This window comes from Astyanax mexicanus, chromosome 22, assembly GCF_023375975.1.
Source record: "Astyanax mexicanus isolate ESR-SI-001 chromosome 22, AstMex3_surface, whole genome shotgun sequence".
In the NCBI taxonomy this organism is placed as follows: domain Eukaryota; kingdom Metazoa; phylum Chordata; class Actinopteri; order Characiformes; family Acestrorhamphidae; genus Astyanax; species Astyanax mexicanus.
Genome location: NC_064429.1, coordinates 36871700 through 36890098, shown reverse-complemented (window position 1 = coordinate 36890098; position 18399 = coordinate 36871700). Strand labels below are relative to the sequence as shown.

General features: G+C 38.0%; 1 protein-coding gene and 1 long non-coding RNA gene across 3 annotated transcripts in view; both read left to right on the top strand.

The window, feature by feature from the left end:
* Window positions 1-12727, top strand: part of mxd1 (MAX dimerization protein 1) — a 49599-nt gene extending 36872 nt beyond the window's left edge. The window contains exons 4-6 of one of the 2 annotated variants that reach the window (XM_022664680.2): window positions 3444-3558; window positions 4420-4579; window positions 8661-12727. In XM_022664680.2, the coding sequence (XP_022520401.2) occupies window positions 3444-3558; window positions 4420-4579; window positions 8661-8857 (472 nt within the window). In that variant the 3' untranslated portion in view covers window positions 8858-12727. Of the gene's footprint in view, window positions 1-3443; window positions 3559-4419; window positions 4580-8657 lie in introns of both variants that reach the window. The other variant, XM_022664679.2, reaches the window with a different exon arrangement.
* Window positions 12728-14402: 1675 nt separating this feature from the next.
* Window positions 14403-18180, top strand: LOC125786992 (uncharacterized). The gene is made up of 2 exons (XR_007428953.1): window positions 14403-17345; window positions 17947-18180. It is a non-coding gene; the product is annotated as an uncharacterized LOC125786992 (long non-coding RNA).
* Window positions 18181-18399: the final 219 nt, after the last annotated feature.

The window sequence follows — 18399 nt, the reverse complement described above, 5'->3', positions numbered from 1 at the left end:
CACTAACTACCAATAACTCATTAGCTTCCAATTACACAGTAGATACAAATTATTAACTGGCATCATATTACACAGTACCTTACATTTATTCCATAACTAACAATTACTTATTAGCTGCCAATTACACTGTACCTGCCAATTGTTCAATAATTACCAATAATTTCATAACTACCAATTGTTCACTAACTACCAATAACTCATTAGCCTCCAATTACACAGTAGTTACCAAATATTCATTGGCTTCCAATTACACAGTACTTTCTAATTATTCCATAACTACCAATTACTCATTACCTTCCAATTACACAGTACTTACCAAGTATTCTTTGGCTTCCAGTTACACAGTACCTTATAATTATTCCATAATTACCAATTACTCATTAGCTTCCAATTACACAGTAGTTACCAATTCTTCTTTGGCTTTCAATTACACAGTACCTTATAATTCTTCCATAACTACCAATTACTCATTACCTTCCAATTACACAGCAGTTGCCAATAATTCTTTGGCTTTCAGTTACACGGTACTTTCTGATTCTTCCATAATTACCAGTTACTCATTAGCTTCCAATTACACAGTAGTTACCAATTATTCTTTGGCTTTCAATTACACAGTACTTTATAATTATTCCATAACTGCCAGTTACTCATTAGCTTCCAATTACATATTAGTGACCAATTGTTAATTGGCTTCTAGTTACACAGTACTTTCTAATTATTCCATACCAGTTACTCATTAGCTTCCAATTACACAGCAGTTGCCATTTATTCTTTAGCTTTCAATTACACAGTACTTTCTAATTATTCCATATCTACCAATTACTCATTAGCTTCCAATTACACAGTACTTACCCATTTTTCAATATCTAACAATTATTAAGTAAATAACAATTACTCAACAACTACAAGTTGCACAGTGCAAATTACATTACTTACTCAATAAAATACTTTTTTTCAGTATTTATGAACTACCCACTAATTAGTTAATTGCTCAGTAAGTACTGATTACAGAGTAACTATGAATTACATAGTAAATACTTTTTTTTTTTCAGTTGCTCTTTTTCTCTCTCTCCCTTTCTGTCTTTTTTCTCTCTCTCTGTTTATGGTTTAATGCAACAGCTCACAAGGAGCTGCCCACACACACTACACACACACACACACTACATACACACACTCACACACACACTCTCTCAGTAGCTGGGAGGCAGGCAGGCGGTGGAATAGCTGGGTTGTGACCCACTCCTCCACGTGTGTACAGTGGCAGCGGCAGCGGCAGCAGCAGCGGCAGCTAGCGCGCCGCAGGCAGGTTACGTAACACAGGGCATGTGGGCACTGCCACCCACCACGCCCTCAGCAGCTGCACACACTGGGATTCCTCTATTAACCCCTTCATTCTCTCTCCCTCAGCTCTTTACACAGCCTCTGAATCAGTTTTTACACGTGACACAACCCAACAAACTGAGATAAAACCTTCTACACTAAATCTAGAACCTTCTAGAGCGGGTTCTAGACTGTTACAGAGTTACAGAACAACCAGAACTGTGTGCCAGCTTACTGATAAATGTGTGGGCAACCCTGGTTAAATAGCATGCACACACCTGCAGTCGAATTGTGTTTTTTCTGAAATTAAGGGTATTAAAAAGAGTTTATACTACTTTTATTGGAGTAACTGTCCTCCTATTTGGAATTGCTATTTGCTATATTATTATTGATCAGATCTGTTAAAAAAAGAGAGCACTTATAAATGATGAGTTTCTTTGATTTTACCAAATTAAAAACCTCTGGAATATAATCAAGAGGAAGATGGATGATCACAAACCATCAAACCAAACTGAACTGCTTGAATTTTTACACCAGGAGTAAAGCAGCATAAAGTTATCCAAAAGCAGTGTGTAAGACTGGTGGAGGAGAACATGATGACAAGATGTGTGATTAAAAACCAGGGTTATTCCACCAAATATTTATTTCTGATCTCTTAAAACTTCTTTATGAATATGAACTTGTTTTCTTTGCATTATTTGAGGTCTGAAAGTTCTGCATCTTTTTTGTTATTTCAGTCATTTCTCATTTTCTGTAAATAAATGCTCTAAATGAGAATATTTTTATTTGGAATTTGGGAGAAATGTTGTCTGTAGTTTATAGAATAAAACAACAAAGTTCATTTTATTCAAACATAAACCTATAAATAGCAAAATCAGAGAAACTGATTCAGAAACTGAAGTGCTCTCTTCTGGTTATGGATAGGGTATATTATATTCTGTACTGATATCTATCCTACAGGTCTGGAGCTTTTTTTTAATCCGGATGTCCCGACTCTGAGCTCATCCCATATATATATATATATATATACTGTATTTAAAGCAGTGTGTGATACGGGAGTGTTGATACACGCTGCTAATCCTACACGTCTCTTCACTCCTTCATACCGCAGCATTGTGACCTGGGTCACAGTGAGTGTGTTTACATGCAGATTCCTGCTGTTATCAGAGAAAGGTCTAAAATCTGATTCAAAAATGCAGTGGATTTGATGCAGTAATCAGATTACGAGCGTCGAGGTTTATCTGGAGTATTGTAATGCAGTAAGATCATAGAGAACTCAAAAAATGTGGTTTAATTTCAGGATTTTATAGAATACATTGTCAAATCTGTATCTGTATACAGTTTAGTATTATCTTGAGAAGGTAAACTATACTACACTATATTTGGTAATATTTGTGGATACCCCTTCTATTCTATATTAAAGAATACAAGGATTTTGAATGCATGGATGCATTTAATTCTGCTTTTGGTTGCACCAATTTGTAATCCAGATGTGCACAAATACTGGTACACAGCTTGTCTTTTAGCTGTAAAGAAGATAAAAAAAAAGTATTGTCAGTAGAATAGGAGCAACCACCAAGGATACCATACTAACCCCTAAAGAAAGCCATAGAAACAACCTAGGATACCGTATCCAAAGGAAGAAATATGTAGGATACCATACCATCCCCTAAAGAATGCCATAGAAACCATCTAGGATGCCATACCATCACTTAAGGAAAGATATAGAAACCACCGTTGATACCATACTGTATAGTAACCACTGGAAATAATACAGCAACCCTAAGGGGTACCATAACAATGTTGCAGCAACCCCCTTAATTAGGATTACATATTTACTACAAAGGAACATTGTACAAGTATTGTTCTTAGCATCACCCTAGCATCCACCTAGGCTAGCAACCAATTAACCAATTAGCAACCACCTAGAAAGTTTAGGATGATGTCGGGCACAGAAACAGGAAATAAATAAGCAGGAGTCACAATACTTTTGTCTGTATAGTTTTTACTTCTGATGGAAGAGAATGTATGTGTATGATATTTGTGAAATATATTGAATATTAATAAATCTCTCTCTCTCTCTCCCTCCCTGTCTCTCTCTGTCTCTCTCTCTCTCTCTCTAGACGAGCACATTTAAGACTATGTTTGGAGCGTTTAAAATCGCTGGTGCCGCTGGGACCAGACTCCAACAGGCACACCACCCTTAGCCTACTAATGAAGGCCAAGGAACACATTAAGGTGTGTACACGTGTTTTTATTTGTGTGTGTGTGTGTGTGTGTGTGTGTGTGTGTGTGTGTGTGCGTGCGCGCAAACGTTTTGTTATCACTAGTCTTTAAATAGCCACAAACACAAAAGAACAATGAACAACATTTCCAAACAATCACAGCACCGGATTTTTTGCACTATGAGGCACACTACAAAAAGGTAAAAGTCAGTTTTAAATTAAAATGAGCACTGGATATTAATCTACACAGATTTCTCTCCTGAAAACTGTTTATTTCGGTGAGTAAAACACTTCCATTTAGTTACAGTAAACTTAGGTTCCCAAATTTCTCCAGCACTAAGGCTGGAGCATTAGCTGTAGCCACTAGCCGCTATTTCCCCATTCAGAGCTGAGTATTATCAGCCTGTAGTCTGCTGCTAACCCCGGCTAGCACTGCTGGAGCAGCATTAGCATTAGAGGCGAGTATATCAGACTGTAGTCTGTGTGTTTACCGTGTTAAAATAAGCTACGTGGATGAACCGCTAGCTAATATCACCCTGGCTTACCGGAACACTCAGGGTTCTTCAGTGTAGCGCTGTTGTGCAGTTAGCCGCTTATGCTAAACCTCCAGCCTTAGTGCTGGAGAAATTTGGAAATCTAAACTTACTGTAAATAAACGGAAGCCCTTTACTCACCCAAATAAACAGGAGAGGTTTTCAGGAGAGAAATCTGTGTAGATTAACATCCAGCACTGGTTTGACTTAAAAAAAAAAAGTATTTTTATTATAGTTTTGTTCGCTTAGCTTAGCTTTACTTAACTTAGTTAGCTACCCCACCACCACTCAGATTTGTAGTCTGACTCTGTGTGTGTGTGTGTGTGTGTGTGTGTGTGTAGAGGTTGGAGGACAGTGAGAGGAAGGCACAGCACACAATAGATCACCTGCAGCGTGAGCAGAGGCACCTGCGCAGACGGCTGGAGCAGCTGGGGGTGGAGCGCACACGCATGGACAGCACAGGCTCCACCCTCTCCTCCGACAAATCCGACTCTGACCAAGGTACACACACACACACACACCGGACACACACACACATACACACAGACCACTGACTGATTAGTAGTCCAGGCCGAGTGAAGACGAGGCGGGGACAGGTAGAGTCCAAGCCCAGGCCGAGACATTCAATATTTGAGTCCAAGATAAGACAGAGTCTTTCAGTCGTCTTGTCTGATTCAAAACCGAGTCTTTTAATATTTGAGTCTGAGTTAAAACTGAGACATTTTATAGTCAAGTCTGAGTCAAAACTGAGACTTTTTGTAGTCAAGTTTGAGTCAAAACTGGGACTTTTTGTAGTCAAGTTTGAGTCAAAACTGGGACTTTTTGTAGTCAAGTTTGAGTCAAAACTGGGACTTTTTGTAGTCAAGTTTGAGTCAAAACTGGGACTTTTTGTAGTCAAGTTTAAGTCAAAACTGGGACTTTTTGTAGTCAAGTTTGAGTCAAAACTGGGACTTTTTGTAGTCAAGTTTGAGTCAAAACTGGGACTTTTTGTAGTCAAGTTTGAGTCAAAACTGGGACTTTTTGTAGTCAAGTTTAAGTCAAAACTGGGACTTTTTGTAGTCAAGTTTGAGTCAAAACTGGGACTTTTTGTAGTCAAGTCCAAGTTAAAACTGAGACTTTTTGTAGTCAAGTCCAAGTTAAAACTGAGACTTTTTGTAGTCAAGTTCCAGTTAAAACTGAGACTTTTTGTAGTCAAGTTCCAGTTAAAACTGAGACTTTTTGTAGTCAAGTTTGAGTCAAAACTGGGACTTTTTGTAGTCAAGTACGAGTTAAAACTGGGACTTTTTGTAGTCAAGTTCAAGTTAAAACTGGGACTTTTTGTAGTCAAGTCTGAGTCAAGGTCGAGACTTTTAGCAGTCAAGTACGAGTCCAAACCGAGTCTTTTAGTACTGGAGTTCAAGTTAAAACAGACTTTTAGTAACCGACTCCAAAGAGACTTTTATAAGTTGAGTCTGAATCAAAACCGAGACTCTTAGTAATCGAGTCCGAGTCAAGACCAGGACTTTTAGTAACTGAGTCAGGGTCAAGGCCTAGACTTTTAGTGGTGGAGTTAAAGTTTAAATTGAGACTTTTAGTAGTTGAGTCCAAGTCCAAACCAAGACTTTTAGTAACAGAGTCAGAGTTTGAGTCTAAGTCTAAACTGAGACTTTTAGTAGTCGAGTCCAAGTGAAGAGCGTAGTCAAGTCTGAGTTAAAACTGAGACTTGAAGTAGTTGAGTCCGAGTTCTAACCGAGTCGGAGTCAGGACTTACATTTTTAATAGTCGAGTCTAAGTCAAGATCGAGACTCTTAGTAATCGAGTCCGAGTCAAGACCAGGACTTTTAGTAACTGAGTCAGGGTCAAGGCCTGGACTTTTAGTAGTGGAGTCAAAGTTTAAATTGAGACTTTTAGTAACAGAGTCAGAGTTTGAGTCTAAGTCTAAGCTGAGACTTTTAGTAGTCGATTCCAAGTAAAGAGCGTAGTCAAGTCTGAGTTAAAACTGAGACTAGTAGTAGTTGTAGTAGTTGAATCTGAGTTGAAGCAGAGACTTTTAGTAATCGAGTCCGAGTCAAGGCCTAGACTTATAGTAGTGGAGTCAAAGTTAAAATTGAGACTTTTAGTAGTTAAGTCCGAGTTCAAACCAAGACTTTTAGTAATGGAGTCAAGACCTACATTTTTAATAGTCGAGTCTAAGTCAAGATCGAGACTTTAGAATAAAACTTCAAAGAGTCCTCCTTTTTTTTTTTTGGCTGTACTTTTTTGTAAAGGTTCTAGACAGGCTGTTTCTGTGCATTTGCACAATTTTGTTAGCAATGTCTGCAACATCAGTTTAACTGAATGATGCATTAATTAAAGGGGATATCAACACAAACATTTGGATATATTGTAGCACAAACACTGTATGTGTTAATGGCAGTGGCAGTATGTGCTGTACCATGCACACACACACACACACACACACACAAATACAATATGTATGAGCTGCTGACTGAGATGCACACCTACGTATGAACAGTACCATGCTACACACACACACACACACACAATGAGTGCAGTCACATGTATTCACACATACACAGAGGCCTTTACTGTTGTCTTTAAAACACATACGCACACACACACACACACACACACACAAAGCAGTCTCTGTATCTTATTACACACAGTCTATAGTCCTCTCTCACAACTGCAGGCGTAAATAAATGTACACACACACACATACAGTACACATATATCTCTATTTCTGTATATCACACATTACACCACAGAACCGTTCCCTCATTCAGAACTTCAGCCCTGCTGCTCTCACACCTACAGACAGATGGATTTCAGGGCTGTGAAATCTACAGTGTGTGAAATGTATGTTTGAAGTTTTCTTGGAACTCTGTACAGTATATTTACCGTATCTCTATATTTAACAGCTTCACATGCTGCCAGTTCTAGACTCTATCTAATTCCAAACATCCAGCACTTTATAGATCTCTGTAGCTTCAGTGTGAGGGTTCTTTGAGCGATGCCTTTCAACTAGGAATACACCTAAAAACATTCTGATAGATCTAGGTTTTTAGATGTTTGGTGCACATGTGCTATTGATTAAAATGATTAAGCAATAATAATAAAAAAGAAGAAAAAATGTCCTAATTGTTCCTCTGTTTTAAGGGTAGCTTAACCCTCCTTCTTCAGCTCAAGTTTGAAAAATGCTAAAAAAAAAAAAAGAAATAGGAGGAGTAGAGAAAGGCACTTAGTGATGTGGTGATGTATGGGTTTAGAGGCGGGCAGAAGGGAGAGCTGACTGGGCTGAGCAGTGTGCCTCTGATAACAGTGAGACGTAGCACAGCTGAACCTGAGAGGAGCTGCAGAGGCGAAAATTACCACAATAAAAGTGTTTTTTAAAGGTTAGGAAACGCTTAGAAAAATGTAAGCAGGACTGGTATGTTTCATAACTTCAGTGAAACGCATTTTAGTTATTAATGAATAAAATATGGTTTAGGGTTAAGTGCTTCCTTAAATAGTTCAGTTTTTTTAAATACTCCTCTACTGTATTTACTGGTTTAAAAAGGTACATTTCTATTGGTCTAGTGTGAAAGTGTGCAGTTTGGAACACAGCCCTCTGTTTTAGTGCTCAAGTATAGCAGTTATACAGTTATACAGTTGTGCAGCTTCACTCTCCAGAGTAGTTTGGGATGGGCACTGGGTGATGTATGGGTTTAGGGGCAGGGCAGAAGGGAGAGTTGTTTAGACTGAGTAGTGTCCCTTATTAATATAGTAGTTTGCTTTTGTCTTTAAAATTGGAGCTTAAATCATTTTGTATGCATCTCTTTCTATTAAATTATTTTTTCATGTTTATGAGTTTAAGCTTGTTTCTTGTTTGGTATCACTCAAAGATCCCTTTCTGTTTTTACAATTGTAGAGACAGTTAAGCAGCAACTCCTTTTTATGCCTTTGTCTCAATTGCTGTTAATAGCAGATAAAACAAAAAATCTGTTTAAACAAAGCCATAGAAATTAGTATCAATATATTACAGAAACTACAAATAAAAAAGTAATGATGCTAAGTCTCCATTTGAGCTAGAAAGTAAGAATTTCTTAGTTTTAAGTAAGAAACAGTTTCCTGCTCAGTCTAGGGTTTTAGGTGCACATGTGCTCTTGATTACAATTATTTTACAATAAAAAAATAGAATCTATCTCCTAACTTCAGTTTTAAAGGGACACTAAACCCCCTAATTTTAGTTCAAATAAAAAATTTGGGTAGTTTGGGAGAGGCACTGGGTGATGTATGGGTTTAGGAGCGGGACAGAAGTGAGACGCAGATAGTTGGGCATTGTAAGGGGGTATTATTGATTAGTTTGTGATATTGTGCATATTGTGAGCGTATTACACAGTTTATTATCACTTCTATTTATTATTTCTGCACATAGTACTATCCAACTTCTATCTGTGGACATATTTGCATGATGTTTGAATGTGATAAATACTGTAAAATGTGTTCTTATCAATGATATTTCTAGCAATACTAACCTGGGAAAATGCTACCAATGATAGGGAATGCAGCATACATACAGTACCTTACATGAGTGCACGTCCATGTGTGTCTCCTACAGAAGAGCTGGACGTGGACGTGGACGTGGAGGGTACGGACTACCTGCTGGGTGATCTGGAGTGGAGCACCAGCAGTGTGAGCGACTCAGACGAGCGAGGAAGTCTGCGGAGCAGCTGCAGCGACGAGGGCTACTCCAGCGCCAGCCTCCGCCGCCTCGCCACCACTCAGGAGAAGACCCCAACGCTGACCTGCAGTCTATAAGAGCACATCTACCTACCCACCCAGCCAACCTCCAACCCCTCACCTGACCTCCTGCTCACCTGCCCCACATCCCAACATTCACTGCACTACACTCAGCTCCCGGCCTCCCCCAGCCAGCTCCTGGTCCAGAACCTGGTTCCGTATGCCTTCAGGGTCTTGTCTGGGATCGGATGGGTGAATCCAGAACTGATCTTGGGTCACCATTAAAGATCAGATCCTGTTAGATCCAATCAGAAATGCAGAAATTGGGGTTTTCTGCACTGATTTGAATCCTGCCGACTACGCCAATTTTGTGTACTGGTTGCTAACTTTGTATTTATTGCAATTTATTGATGTTTTAACAACGTAAATCCCAACACCTGAATAGTATTAACAATTAATTAAATATTCAATGCTCTTTAAAGGGTTTCAATTGTATTGATATGCTATTATTTTAGCATTATCAATCAATCAACCAATCAACCTTTATTTCTACTCAGTAAATACATTGTGAGGGTGACCCTCATTTTCAATGCAGCCGAGCATTAAAGGGATTGAAAATTATAAGTTTAAATGCTAAAAACAAGCAAACAATGTAAGATTTAAGTAGGAGAAAATAAAATAATTAAAATGAAAGGATATGCAAACAGGCAAAAAAGTGGAGCAATAAGAAAAAGAGATAAATATATAGAATAAAAAAAAAAATATATATATATATATATTATAAACGCAACACAGGACTAAAATAACCACAGTTATAAAAAACGAAACGATGGAACTCAAATAAATAATAGTAATTAGGTACATTGCATCAGTGGAATAAAATGCAAAAAAAAAAAAAAGGTATTGAAATGACAATAATATTGTTTATTTCTCAATAATTCTGGGATTTAATAACATCCAATCAACAATAGTTATGTTGACAGGCCTAAAGAACATGAATTCACAAAAATTTGCGTAGTCGGCAGGATTTGTGTCTCATTGGATTTCTGGATTACTGGAAGTAAGAACACTGATCTGGCTTCAGTTTTTGCACCAGAGAAGTTGTGTCTAGGTCAGTGATCTTACACTGAGATGATACTCTAAAAAGGGGTATCCAGTCTTATCCACGAAGGGCTAGCGTAGCTGTTGGTTTTCATTTCAGCCAAGCAGGAATCGGGTTTTAAGTCGTCCAATGAACAATGGTGCAGCCAGTATGATCCCGGTTTGGATCGGCGGTTTAAATCCCGTATCATGCTGCTCTTCCATCAGCAGCCAGAGTCTGAGAGAGTACAATAGTAGATAGTAGTGTTTCTATCTGGGTGGGAGGTACAGTCTGTGACGCACTCTTGCCTCATCACTCCCCATCCCAAGTGCTTTCCCCCGAGTGCACTGTTGCATTGGTGACGTTTGGGAAAAAAAGAGGCGGAGTCTGACTTTGCATGTATCGGAGGAGGAATGCACCGGTCCTCACTCAACCTCAATTGGTTAATTGACCTTCCAAATTGGGAAATTAGGGGAAAAAATGGGGTAATGTTTGTTTAAAATGAAAAAATGAAAACCTGCAGCCACTCTGAGCCTTTTGCGGATAGGATTGTACACTAAAGCTGTTTTACAGCATATGAGACCAAGCCTTTAAGAGATTTTAAGAGATTTAAAGAGATTTTAATGAGGGAACCAAGACTAGAAGGCTACAAGCAGCAGGACTTCTTCAGATTGTGGTCTACTCTACACAAGTTGTTGTTCTTTAGACCTCCTGTAGTTGAGTAGCGGAAGTTCGAAGACCAGAAATCAACCCGAGGAGGACCGGAGAGAGCGAGGGCACTGAACCCAACCCACCGTTTCACAGTTTCTGCCAGCCACGCCTCGTATGCCCAGCACAGACTCAGCACAGACAATCTGTGACGCCAGTCAAAACCACTTTTATCGCCGTTTATCGCTGCGCCACTCTGCACCGTCCAATCAGCAGCAGAGATAGCAGCAGCATAAGAACCTAATAAGGACCTATTTGCCCTGTCCTTACCTGCTGTCATCCAATCAGATCCTTCACTTGCTCCTCCACCTCACCATCGTCCGTCCTTCATCCTTCGTCCTCCGTCTTGCGTCGGAGAGAGAGAGGCTACAGGCTGTATGTGGGCTGTCGGAGATAAGAGGTTTGCCCATCGCTCTTATAAAGGCTCTAAAAGAGCTGGACCTTTTGAACACCCTTTGAAAGTGGTGTGTATCATACCAGAGAATGTGTATCATACCACGCACCCACTGCCTACTCGACTTCTCTCTGGGCCAATCGTACGCCGTCCTTCCGTCCGTTCGCCGTCCGTCTGTCTGTCAGTCGCCGCCTTGCATTTCCACCTCCATCCAGACTGTGGACCTTCCTGACACAGGGCTAGGTCACCTGACCGGTCAGCTGACCTATCAGAGCATGGAACTTTGCACTTCGGAGTAACCTGTTGGTGCGAGCTGCCTCTTGCACTCGGATCTCAGATCTGAGAGCAGTACGTATCGTTGTACGGCTGTATCGCTTTACACTGTCGGTGTCATCAAACTGTTCTGAGATCAGCGAGGGAAGGGCTGCTTCTACCACATAAGAGCTCAGCAGGAACATTTTCGGGTCAAAAACAGACAAAAAAAAAAAACGATTAATCAATCAATCAATCAATCAACCAACCAATCAACAAAAGAAAAAACGAAGAAACAAAAAAAAAAGGTGTGCGATCATGTCATCGTTACCATTATCGTTGGCGTTAACGTCATTGTTGTTGGATTAATTTCTCTTTTTCTATATCTTTTGTTGGTTTTATTTTATTTCTCTCCTCTTCAGAGGGACCGCAGCTACTCTTTACTAGTTATCACATGTATCAGGTGTAGTCTTTTAGCTTTAGTCTTAAAGAAATACCTTCCTGCACTGTCCAACATCCACCCCCAACCACTCACTGTACTGGGAGCCATGGGAGGAACACTTTCTGGTGCGACATGTGATGTCATCTGAAGCGACTACTACTACTACAACTACTATTACAACTATTATTACTACTACTACTACTACTACTACTACTACAGTTCCCATTCGCAAAAAAAAATGTGATTTCCTGTTTATACACCCAGGCAACATGCAAGGTGGTTCTTAATATGGCTATTAGGGATGCATCGATATGGGAAGACGATCCGATATTATTATTTATAAATTTTTTGCCATATGCATCTGCCGATACTGATACCAACATTTATGAAGTTATAAAAGTTGGGTTTTCTGCATAAAATCAGCATTAAATTAAGAGTTCCTGGAAAAGTGCAATAAGTACTGTATTGGTTATCGGTCAGTATGATATATCAATGGTATTATCTCAATTATCACCCAGCCATGAATAGCCTACTTCTACTAGAGTTCCCCTCTCTCAAAAAAGGTGATTTCCTGTTTATACACCCATGCAACATGCAAGCTGTTTTACTAACAGCTATTAGGGATGCACCGATATGGGAAGCCGATCCGATATTTTTTCTTTTGCCGTATGTATCTGCCGATACTGATACCAAAATTTATACAATGATAAAAGTTAAATAAAAGCAGCATTAAATTAAGAGTTTCTTTAAAAGTGCATTAAGTACTGTATTGGTTATCAGTTTTAAAATATCGGTCAGTGCGATAATTGATTATTGGGTGATAATATCGATATGCATCCCTAGTTGCCAAGCCATGAAATTGAATTATTGGACTGGTTACACTGTTCAATTCAGTTGAGTTATTGAGGACCGTAATCCAGCACAGCTTACTGATTGTAGCTGCTCAAACACTCAAAAACCCGATTACCAAAAAAAGGTGCTTCAAATGGTTCTTTAGTTCTTTAAACACGGGGTAGAACCTTCCCAGGTCATTAAAGTTGCTGTTAATCTATGGCTGTATCGCTCCTAGAACCATGTGTGGCACCATTTTTCTTGAAACAAGAATGTACAAGTGGTACCAAAGTACAAAACTGGAATTGAATAGCCCGGGTCTATGGTTTATGGTCTAGATCAGTGGTTCCCATGATTGTCAACCTGATTCTGGAGGCCAATCGATTGATTATCGAAGGCTCTTCCTTGAATAGCATCCCAAAATTTAGGCTGCAGACAAGATACAGGGGTTGGACAATGAAACAGAAACACCTGGTTTTAGAGCACAATAATTGATTGTGGTGACGGACAGTTCTGGTGGAAACAGGAGAGTTGAGGTGCACATTGAATTCTGCGTGATTTGAGCAGCCGTGGTTTTATGTTTTTTGGATACAATCCGGGTTAGCACCCGAACATCCCTTTCAGACAGCTTCCTCTTACAGCGTCCACAGTTAATCCTGTTGGATGTGGTTGGTCCTTCTTGGTGGTATGCTGACATTACCCTGGATACCGTGGCTGTTGATGCATCACAAAGACTTGCTGTCTTGGTCACAGATGCTCCAGCAAGACGTGCACCAACAATTTGTCCTCTTTTGAACTCTGGTATGTCTCCCATAATGTTGTGTGCATTGCAATATTTAGAGCAGAACTGTGCTCTTACCCTGCTAATTGAACCTTCACACTCTGCTCTTACTGGTGCAATGTGCAATTAAAGAAGATTGAACACCAGGCTGCTCCAATTTAGCCATGAAACCTAAAATCCCACAATAAAATGATGACAGGTGTTTCATTGTTAGTTTCATTGTCCAATTGCCTAGAGCATGGTCAACCAAGGCTTTGGCATGGGGTTCTCCAGGACCAGGGTTGGGAACCAGTGGTCTAGTGGAGCTTCTCGATGTGTTGCTATGTCTCGATGTATATGTACTGTATAAACGGGCACCTTTTACCTGTAATAAGAATGTAATTAATGAGTCAGGCAGCGAGACGGCGGCGGCACAACCTTCAACAAGGGTCCTATAAGGTTCTTTAGGGTTCTTTCGAGGTTTTCGATGATTTTTTTGTTTGTTTGTTTCACTCTAACTTTAATCAGTGCTTTTTATCAGAGCCCTCAGTCTCAATCTCACCTCCTTTACTTCATTTTTATTTGTTTTTCTTTTCTTTAAAAAATACCCAAGGGCAGTAAACCGAAGAAGTGAAGATGTTGAGATGTTCAGGGGATGTTGAGATTGTGGAGGGAATGTGGGGTTGATGGGTGGTGGAGGGATGGAGGGAATTCAGGTTGTTCTTTCTCTTCCTCTCTCTCTAAGGACAGTGGCGTTTGATGCACCTCGTAGCGTCTGGCGGTCGCGCTGTTCGTCCTGCTCGGCTGGTTTTCGGTCGGGATCTTCTAAAAAAGAGAAGAATAAAGGGAATAATAATAATAAGTTAGTTTTGGAGATGGGCAGCACATTCCACAGCGGAGTAGGAACGCGCCATGGTCGCAAATACCGTAAACGAGGGACACTGAAAAAACAATAAGTAAAATTTACTTTAAAAAAAGTTTGGCAACTTTCTGCATTTGCTTTTTTTAAGTAAATTTAATTTCAGATAAATTTAAGTAAATTCAACTCGGTTTCAAGACTTAAATAAGTGAACTGAACTTCAGTCAATCCTTTCTGTTAGTAAACTTTACTTCATTTCTGCATACAATAATATCTAATTACAATTACTTCATTTATACAATATTACTCAAATAATTTATGATACAAAATATATTATAATTCCTGAAATTTAAATATTCAAATATTTACATAATCTCAAAGATTTATTTTGTAAACAGGATGAAATTTAAACTTTACTCAGTTATTTAATTACAATTACTTAATTTATACAATATAACTGAAATTTTAATATTTTTAGTTAAAACACAAATTTAAATATTTACAAAATCGCAAATTTCAGGAATTATAATATATTATGTATCATAAATTATTTGAGTAATATTGTATAAATGAAGTAATTGTAATTAGGTAATATTGTACGCAGAAATGAAGTAAAGTTTACTAAAAGAAAGGATTGATTCAGTAAAAATAAATGAAGTAAAGTTTACTAAAAGAAAGGATTGATTCAGTAAAAATAAATGAAGTAAAGTTTACTAAAAGAAAGGATTGATTCAGTAAAAATAAATGAAGTAAAGTTTACTAAAAGAAAGGATTGATTCAGTAAAAATAAATGAAGTAAAGTTTACTAAAAGAAAGGATTGATTCAGTAAAAATAAATGAAGTAAAGTTTACTATAAGAAAGGATTGATTCAGTAAAAATAAATGAAGTAAAGTTTACTAAAAGAAAGGATTGACTGAAGTTCAGTTCACTTATTTACTCTGTGTAACATTTAAGTCTTGAAACCGAGTTGAAGTTACTTAAATTTATCTGAAATTAAATTTACTTTAAAAAGGAAACGCAGAAAGTTGCGAAACTTTTTTAAAGTAAATTTTACGCACAATTTGTTTCAGTGCAGGAACACTTTGAAGGATTGCGGGATCACATCTGTCTTCATGAACCTGTGCTCCTTGTAGCTTAGCGTCAGCGAGTTCGCCCGTGCGATCGTCTGTTCATTCGTCTGTCTGTTCGTACGTAAGTACGTCTTTCCGTCCATTTCGCAGCTTCGGCTGTATAAACCTCTCAGCTAGACGTGGTAGTCGTCGTTCTGTGTATATATATATAAATATAGTTTACAGAAAGAAAGGAATCTATATGTATTATCTACAAAGTATTTATTTAATGGATATAAATATATATATCTACAAAAATCTATATGTCAAAGCATAGATCTATACAGAGGAGAATAATATTATATATTTACGTAGGATTTTCTTCGTAGTGGCTTCAGTCATTTCCCAGTTTCCCGAAGTAGTGGTTGATTTGCACACTTTTTAGTATTAGATCTATATTGTACTACCCTAGGCTATTTGTGTACATCCTGAAGTATAGACGAAAAATAATATATAACATAAAAAAAAGAATAAAAAGATGTGTTGTTTGATCAATTTGATTAATTGTTCTATCGGACATTTTTCTTTCGCCGTTTCTAAAAAGCGTATTTATTTGCATCTATAGATAAAAAAAAGAAAAACATAATATATACAGTTAATATATATATATTGTCAAAAAAAATGTTAAAAATGCTACGAACAAAAATAATAAGTGCATAATAAACACTTAAGACGTATAACGAAAAAGGGAACATTAACTCTGTGCCTCAAAGCTCTGAAGATTAATGCTGTGTTTTGTTCGAATTTCCAATCCAAGATGGCCGCTTACTGCATCAACAGTAGTCAAAAAAGTTGTATTATACAGTTTTTTGGCACTAAAATTAATGTGATTTATGTGTTATTATTATTAAATTGGTTGTTAAATTGGGGTTACCGTCCAACTTTTATACTTCGCCAAGAATCGTATGAACCTTTGAAAAGTCATGTTTTCTTTTGTTGGATTCGGCAGAAAATGCAGTTAAATGTTAAATAATTGTCAAATCAGTGATCGTAAATTCATCAAAAGTCTTTACCGAACTATTTTACGAAATAGTTTGGATGAAAACTTACTTTAAAATAGTGTAATTCCAGGTTCACTCTACACGACTGGTTGTGCTGTAATCAAGAGTCCTTCAGTCGTTGTGCTGTTCACACTACACGACTGATCAGCGACACGGGGTCATGAATTACACGATTTCTCACAGACTCACCTCACAGCTCTCCAGAAACACGTTTATTACGAGAACTCACCTGAACCAAACACACGAGAACTAGTGATGCCATGCAGATAATCTCTATAGAGGAGAATACGCACTTAAAGTGAGTCCAACATGAACGAGTTCATATGAAGCCAAAACTAAACCAACTAAACCAGTTTATAAATGATCAGTCTGATCAGTTTTATACTGAAATATGTACTCATGTCCTCAAAACACAGAAATATATCAAATGTTTCTTTTTGAACAGTTATAAACCTTTTGAACATGTTTTACCTGTATCTCCAGGATCAGCTCACCAATCAACCAATCAGCTCACAGTAGCAGTAATGCTAGTAAACTAGTGCTTTACAGTGTAAAACCTTTTCTGTTTTCTTTAGATAAACTTAAAAATGTACAGACACACTTTCTTAGTTTTTGTTTTAGTAAAACACATTGTTCTACTTTCTAAAATTAAAGAAATATTCAGAGCAAGTAGTTCATAATTATTTTTAATTTAAAGTTTAAAGCTTTTATCTCTATTCAAACCTATGGAGTTATTTACTGATATAACAGGGAGAATGGTAGGGTGATCAGACTCTCCATAAACAGCTCTGTGTTTTGGACCTGTGGTTCTCTCTTTCTCTTTCTGTGATCTCATTGGCTGTATGTAGCTCCTAGTCGCCGACTGAGTCAGATATTAAACATGTTGAATATGTTGTGTGCGACTGAAAAACTGGCTCAAAATCTTGTAGTGTGACTCAGGCATCACCGATATCGTCTGACATCCGACTTCCAGCGTCCAAAGTAAACATCAGTAAAACTCAGCATTAAACAGCGCCCCCTATTTTCGTGACGTAAAGTAATAACGAAGTGTATTTAATAACAAAACGTATTTAATAGTGAAGCGTATTTTGCGACGCTGCGATCAGAGCCAGCGGGGAGCAAAGGAAGGTTCTAATTTCTAGTGTTTTCGAATGTAGTTTCTTAAACTTAGTTTCTCTTTTTCTTTTATCTGTTCTATTTTATTAGTCGTAAAATAAAAATCGAGAAAAAGCGAGACCACCTCGAAAACCTTTGTGACCTGCGAATGACATTGTTTCAAACGACTTGAATGAATGAACATGCCCCCCCCCAAAAAAAAAAAGAAAGCTAACGAATAAAAATGATCTAAACAATATATAAATGTAGGATTATTCATTAATGTGAGGGTGAATGCTGCTCCTGGTGCTCTGGTGTGTTTTGGATTTCTCTCTCTCTCTTTCTGTGATCTCATTGGCTGTATGTAGCTCCTAGTCGCCGACTGAGTCAGGTATTAAACATGTTGAATATGTTGTGTGCGACTGAAAAACTGGCCCAAAATCGTGTAGTGTAAACCTGGCAACAACGATACCGTCTGACATCCAACTTTTCAACATAAATGTCAGCAAAACTCAGCATTAAACAGCGCCCCCTATTTTCGTAACGTAATATTGAAACGTATTTAACTAAACGAATTTAAGAACAAAACGTATTTTCCGACGCTGTGATCAGAGCCAGCGGAGAGCAAAGGAAGGTTCTAGTTTCTAGTGTTTCCGAATGTAGTTTCTTAAACTTAGTTTCTCTTTTTTTTTGTTTAATCTGTTCGATTTTATTAGTCGTAAAATAAAAATCGACAAAAATCGAGAAAAAGCGAAGAAAAATCGAGAAAAAGTGAGACCACCTCAAAAACCTTTGCGACCCGCGAATGACACAGTTTTAACAAACGACTGGAATGAATGAAAATGCACCAAAAAAAAAAAAAACGAAAGCTAACGAATAAAAATGATTTAAAAAATATATATAAATGTAGGATTATTCATTAATATGATGTGATATGATGTGGAATGCTGCTCCTGATGTTTTTTTTTTCTCGATCCCTGGTCGTTAGTGATTGGGTAGCATGTGGAAATGAGTGGAAATGAAGATGTAGATGTAGCTGCGCGGGATTGGTCAGGTGGTGGTTGGTGGAGCGCTCAGTGTGTATGAT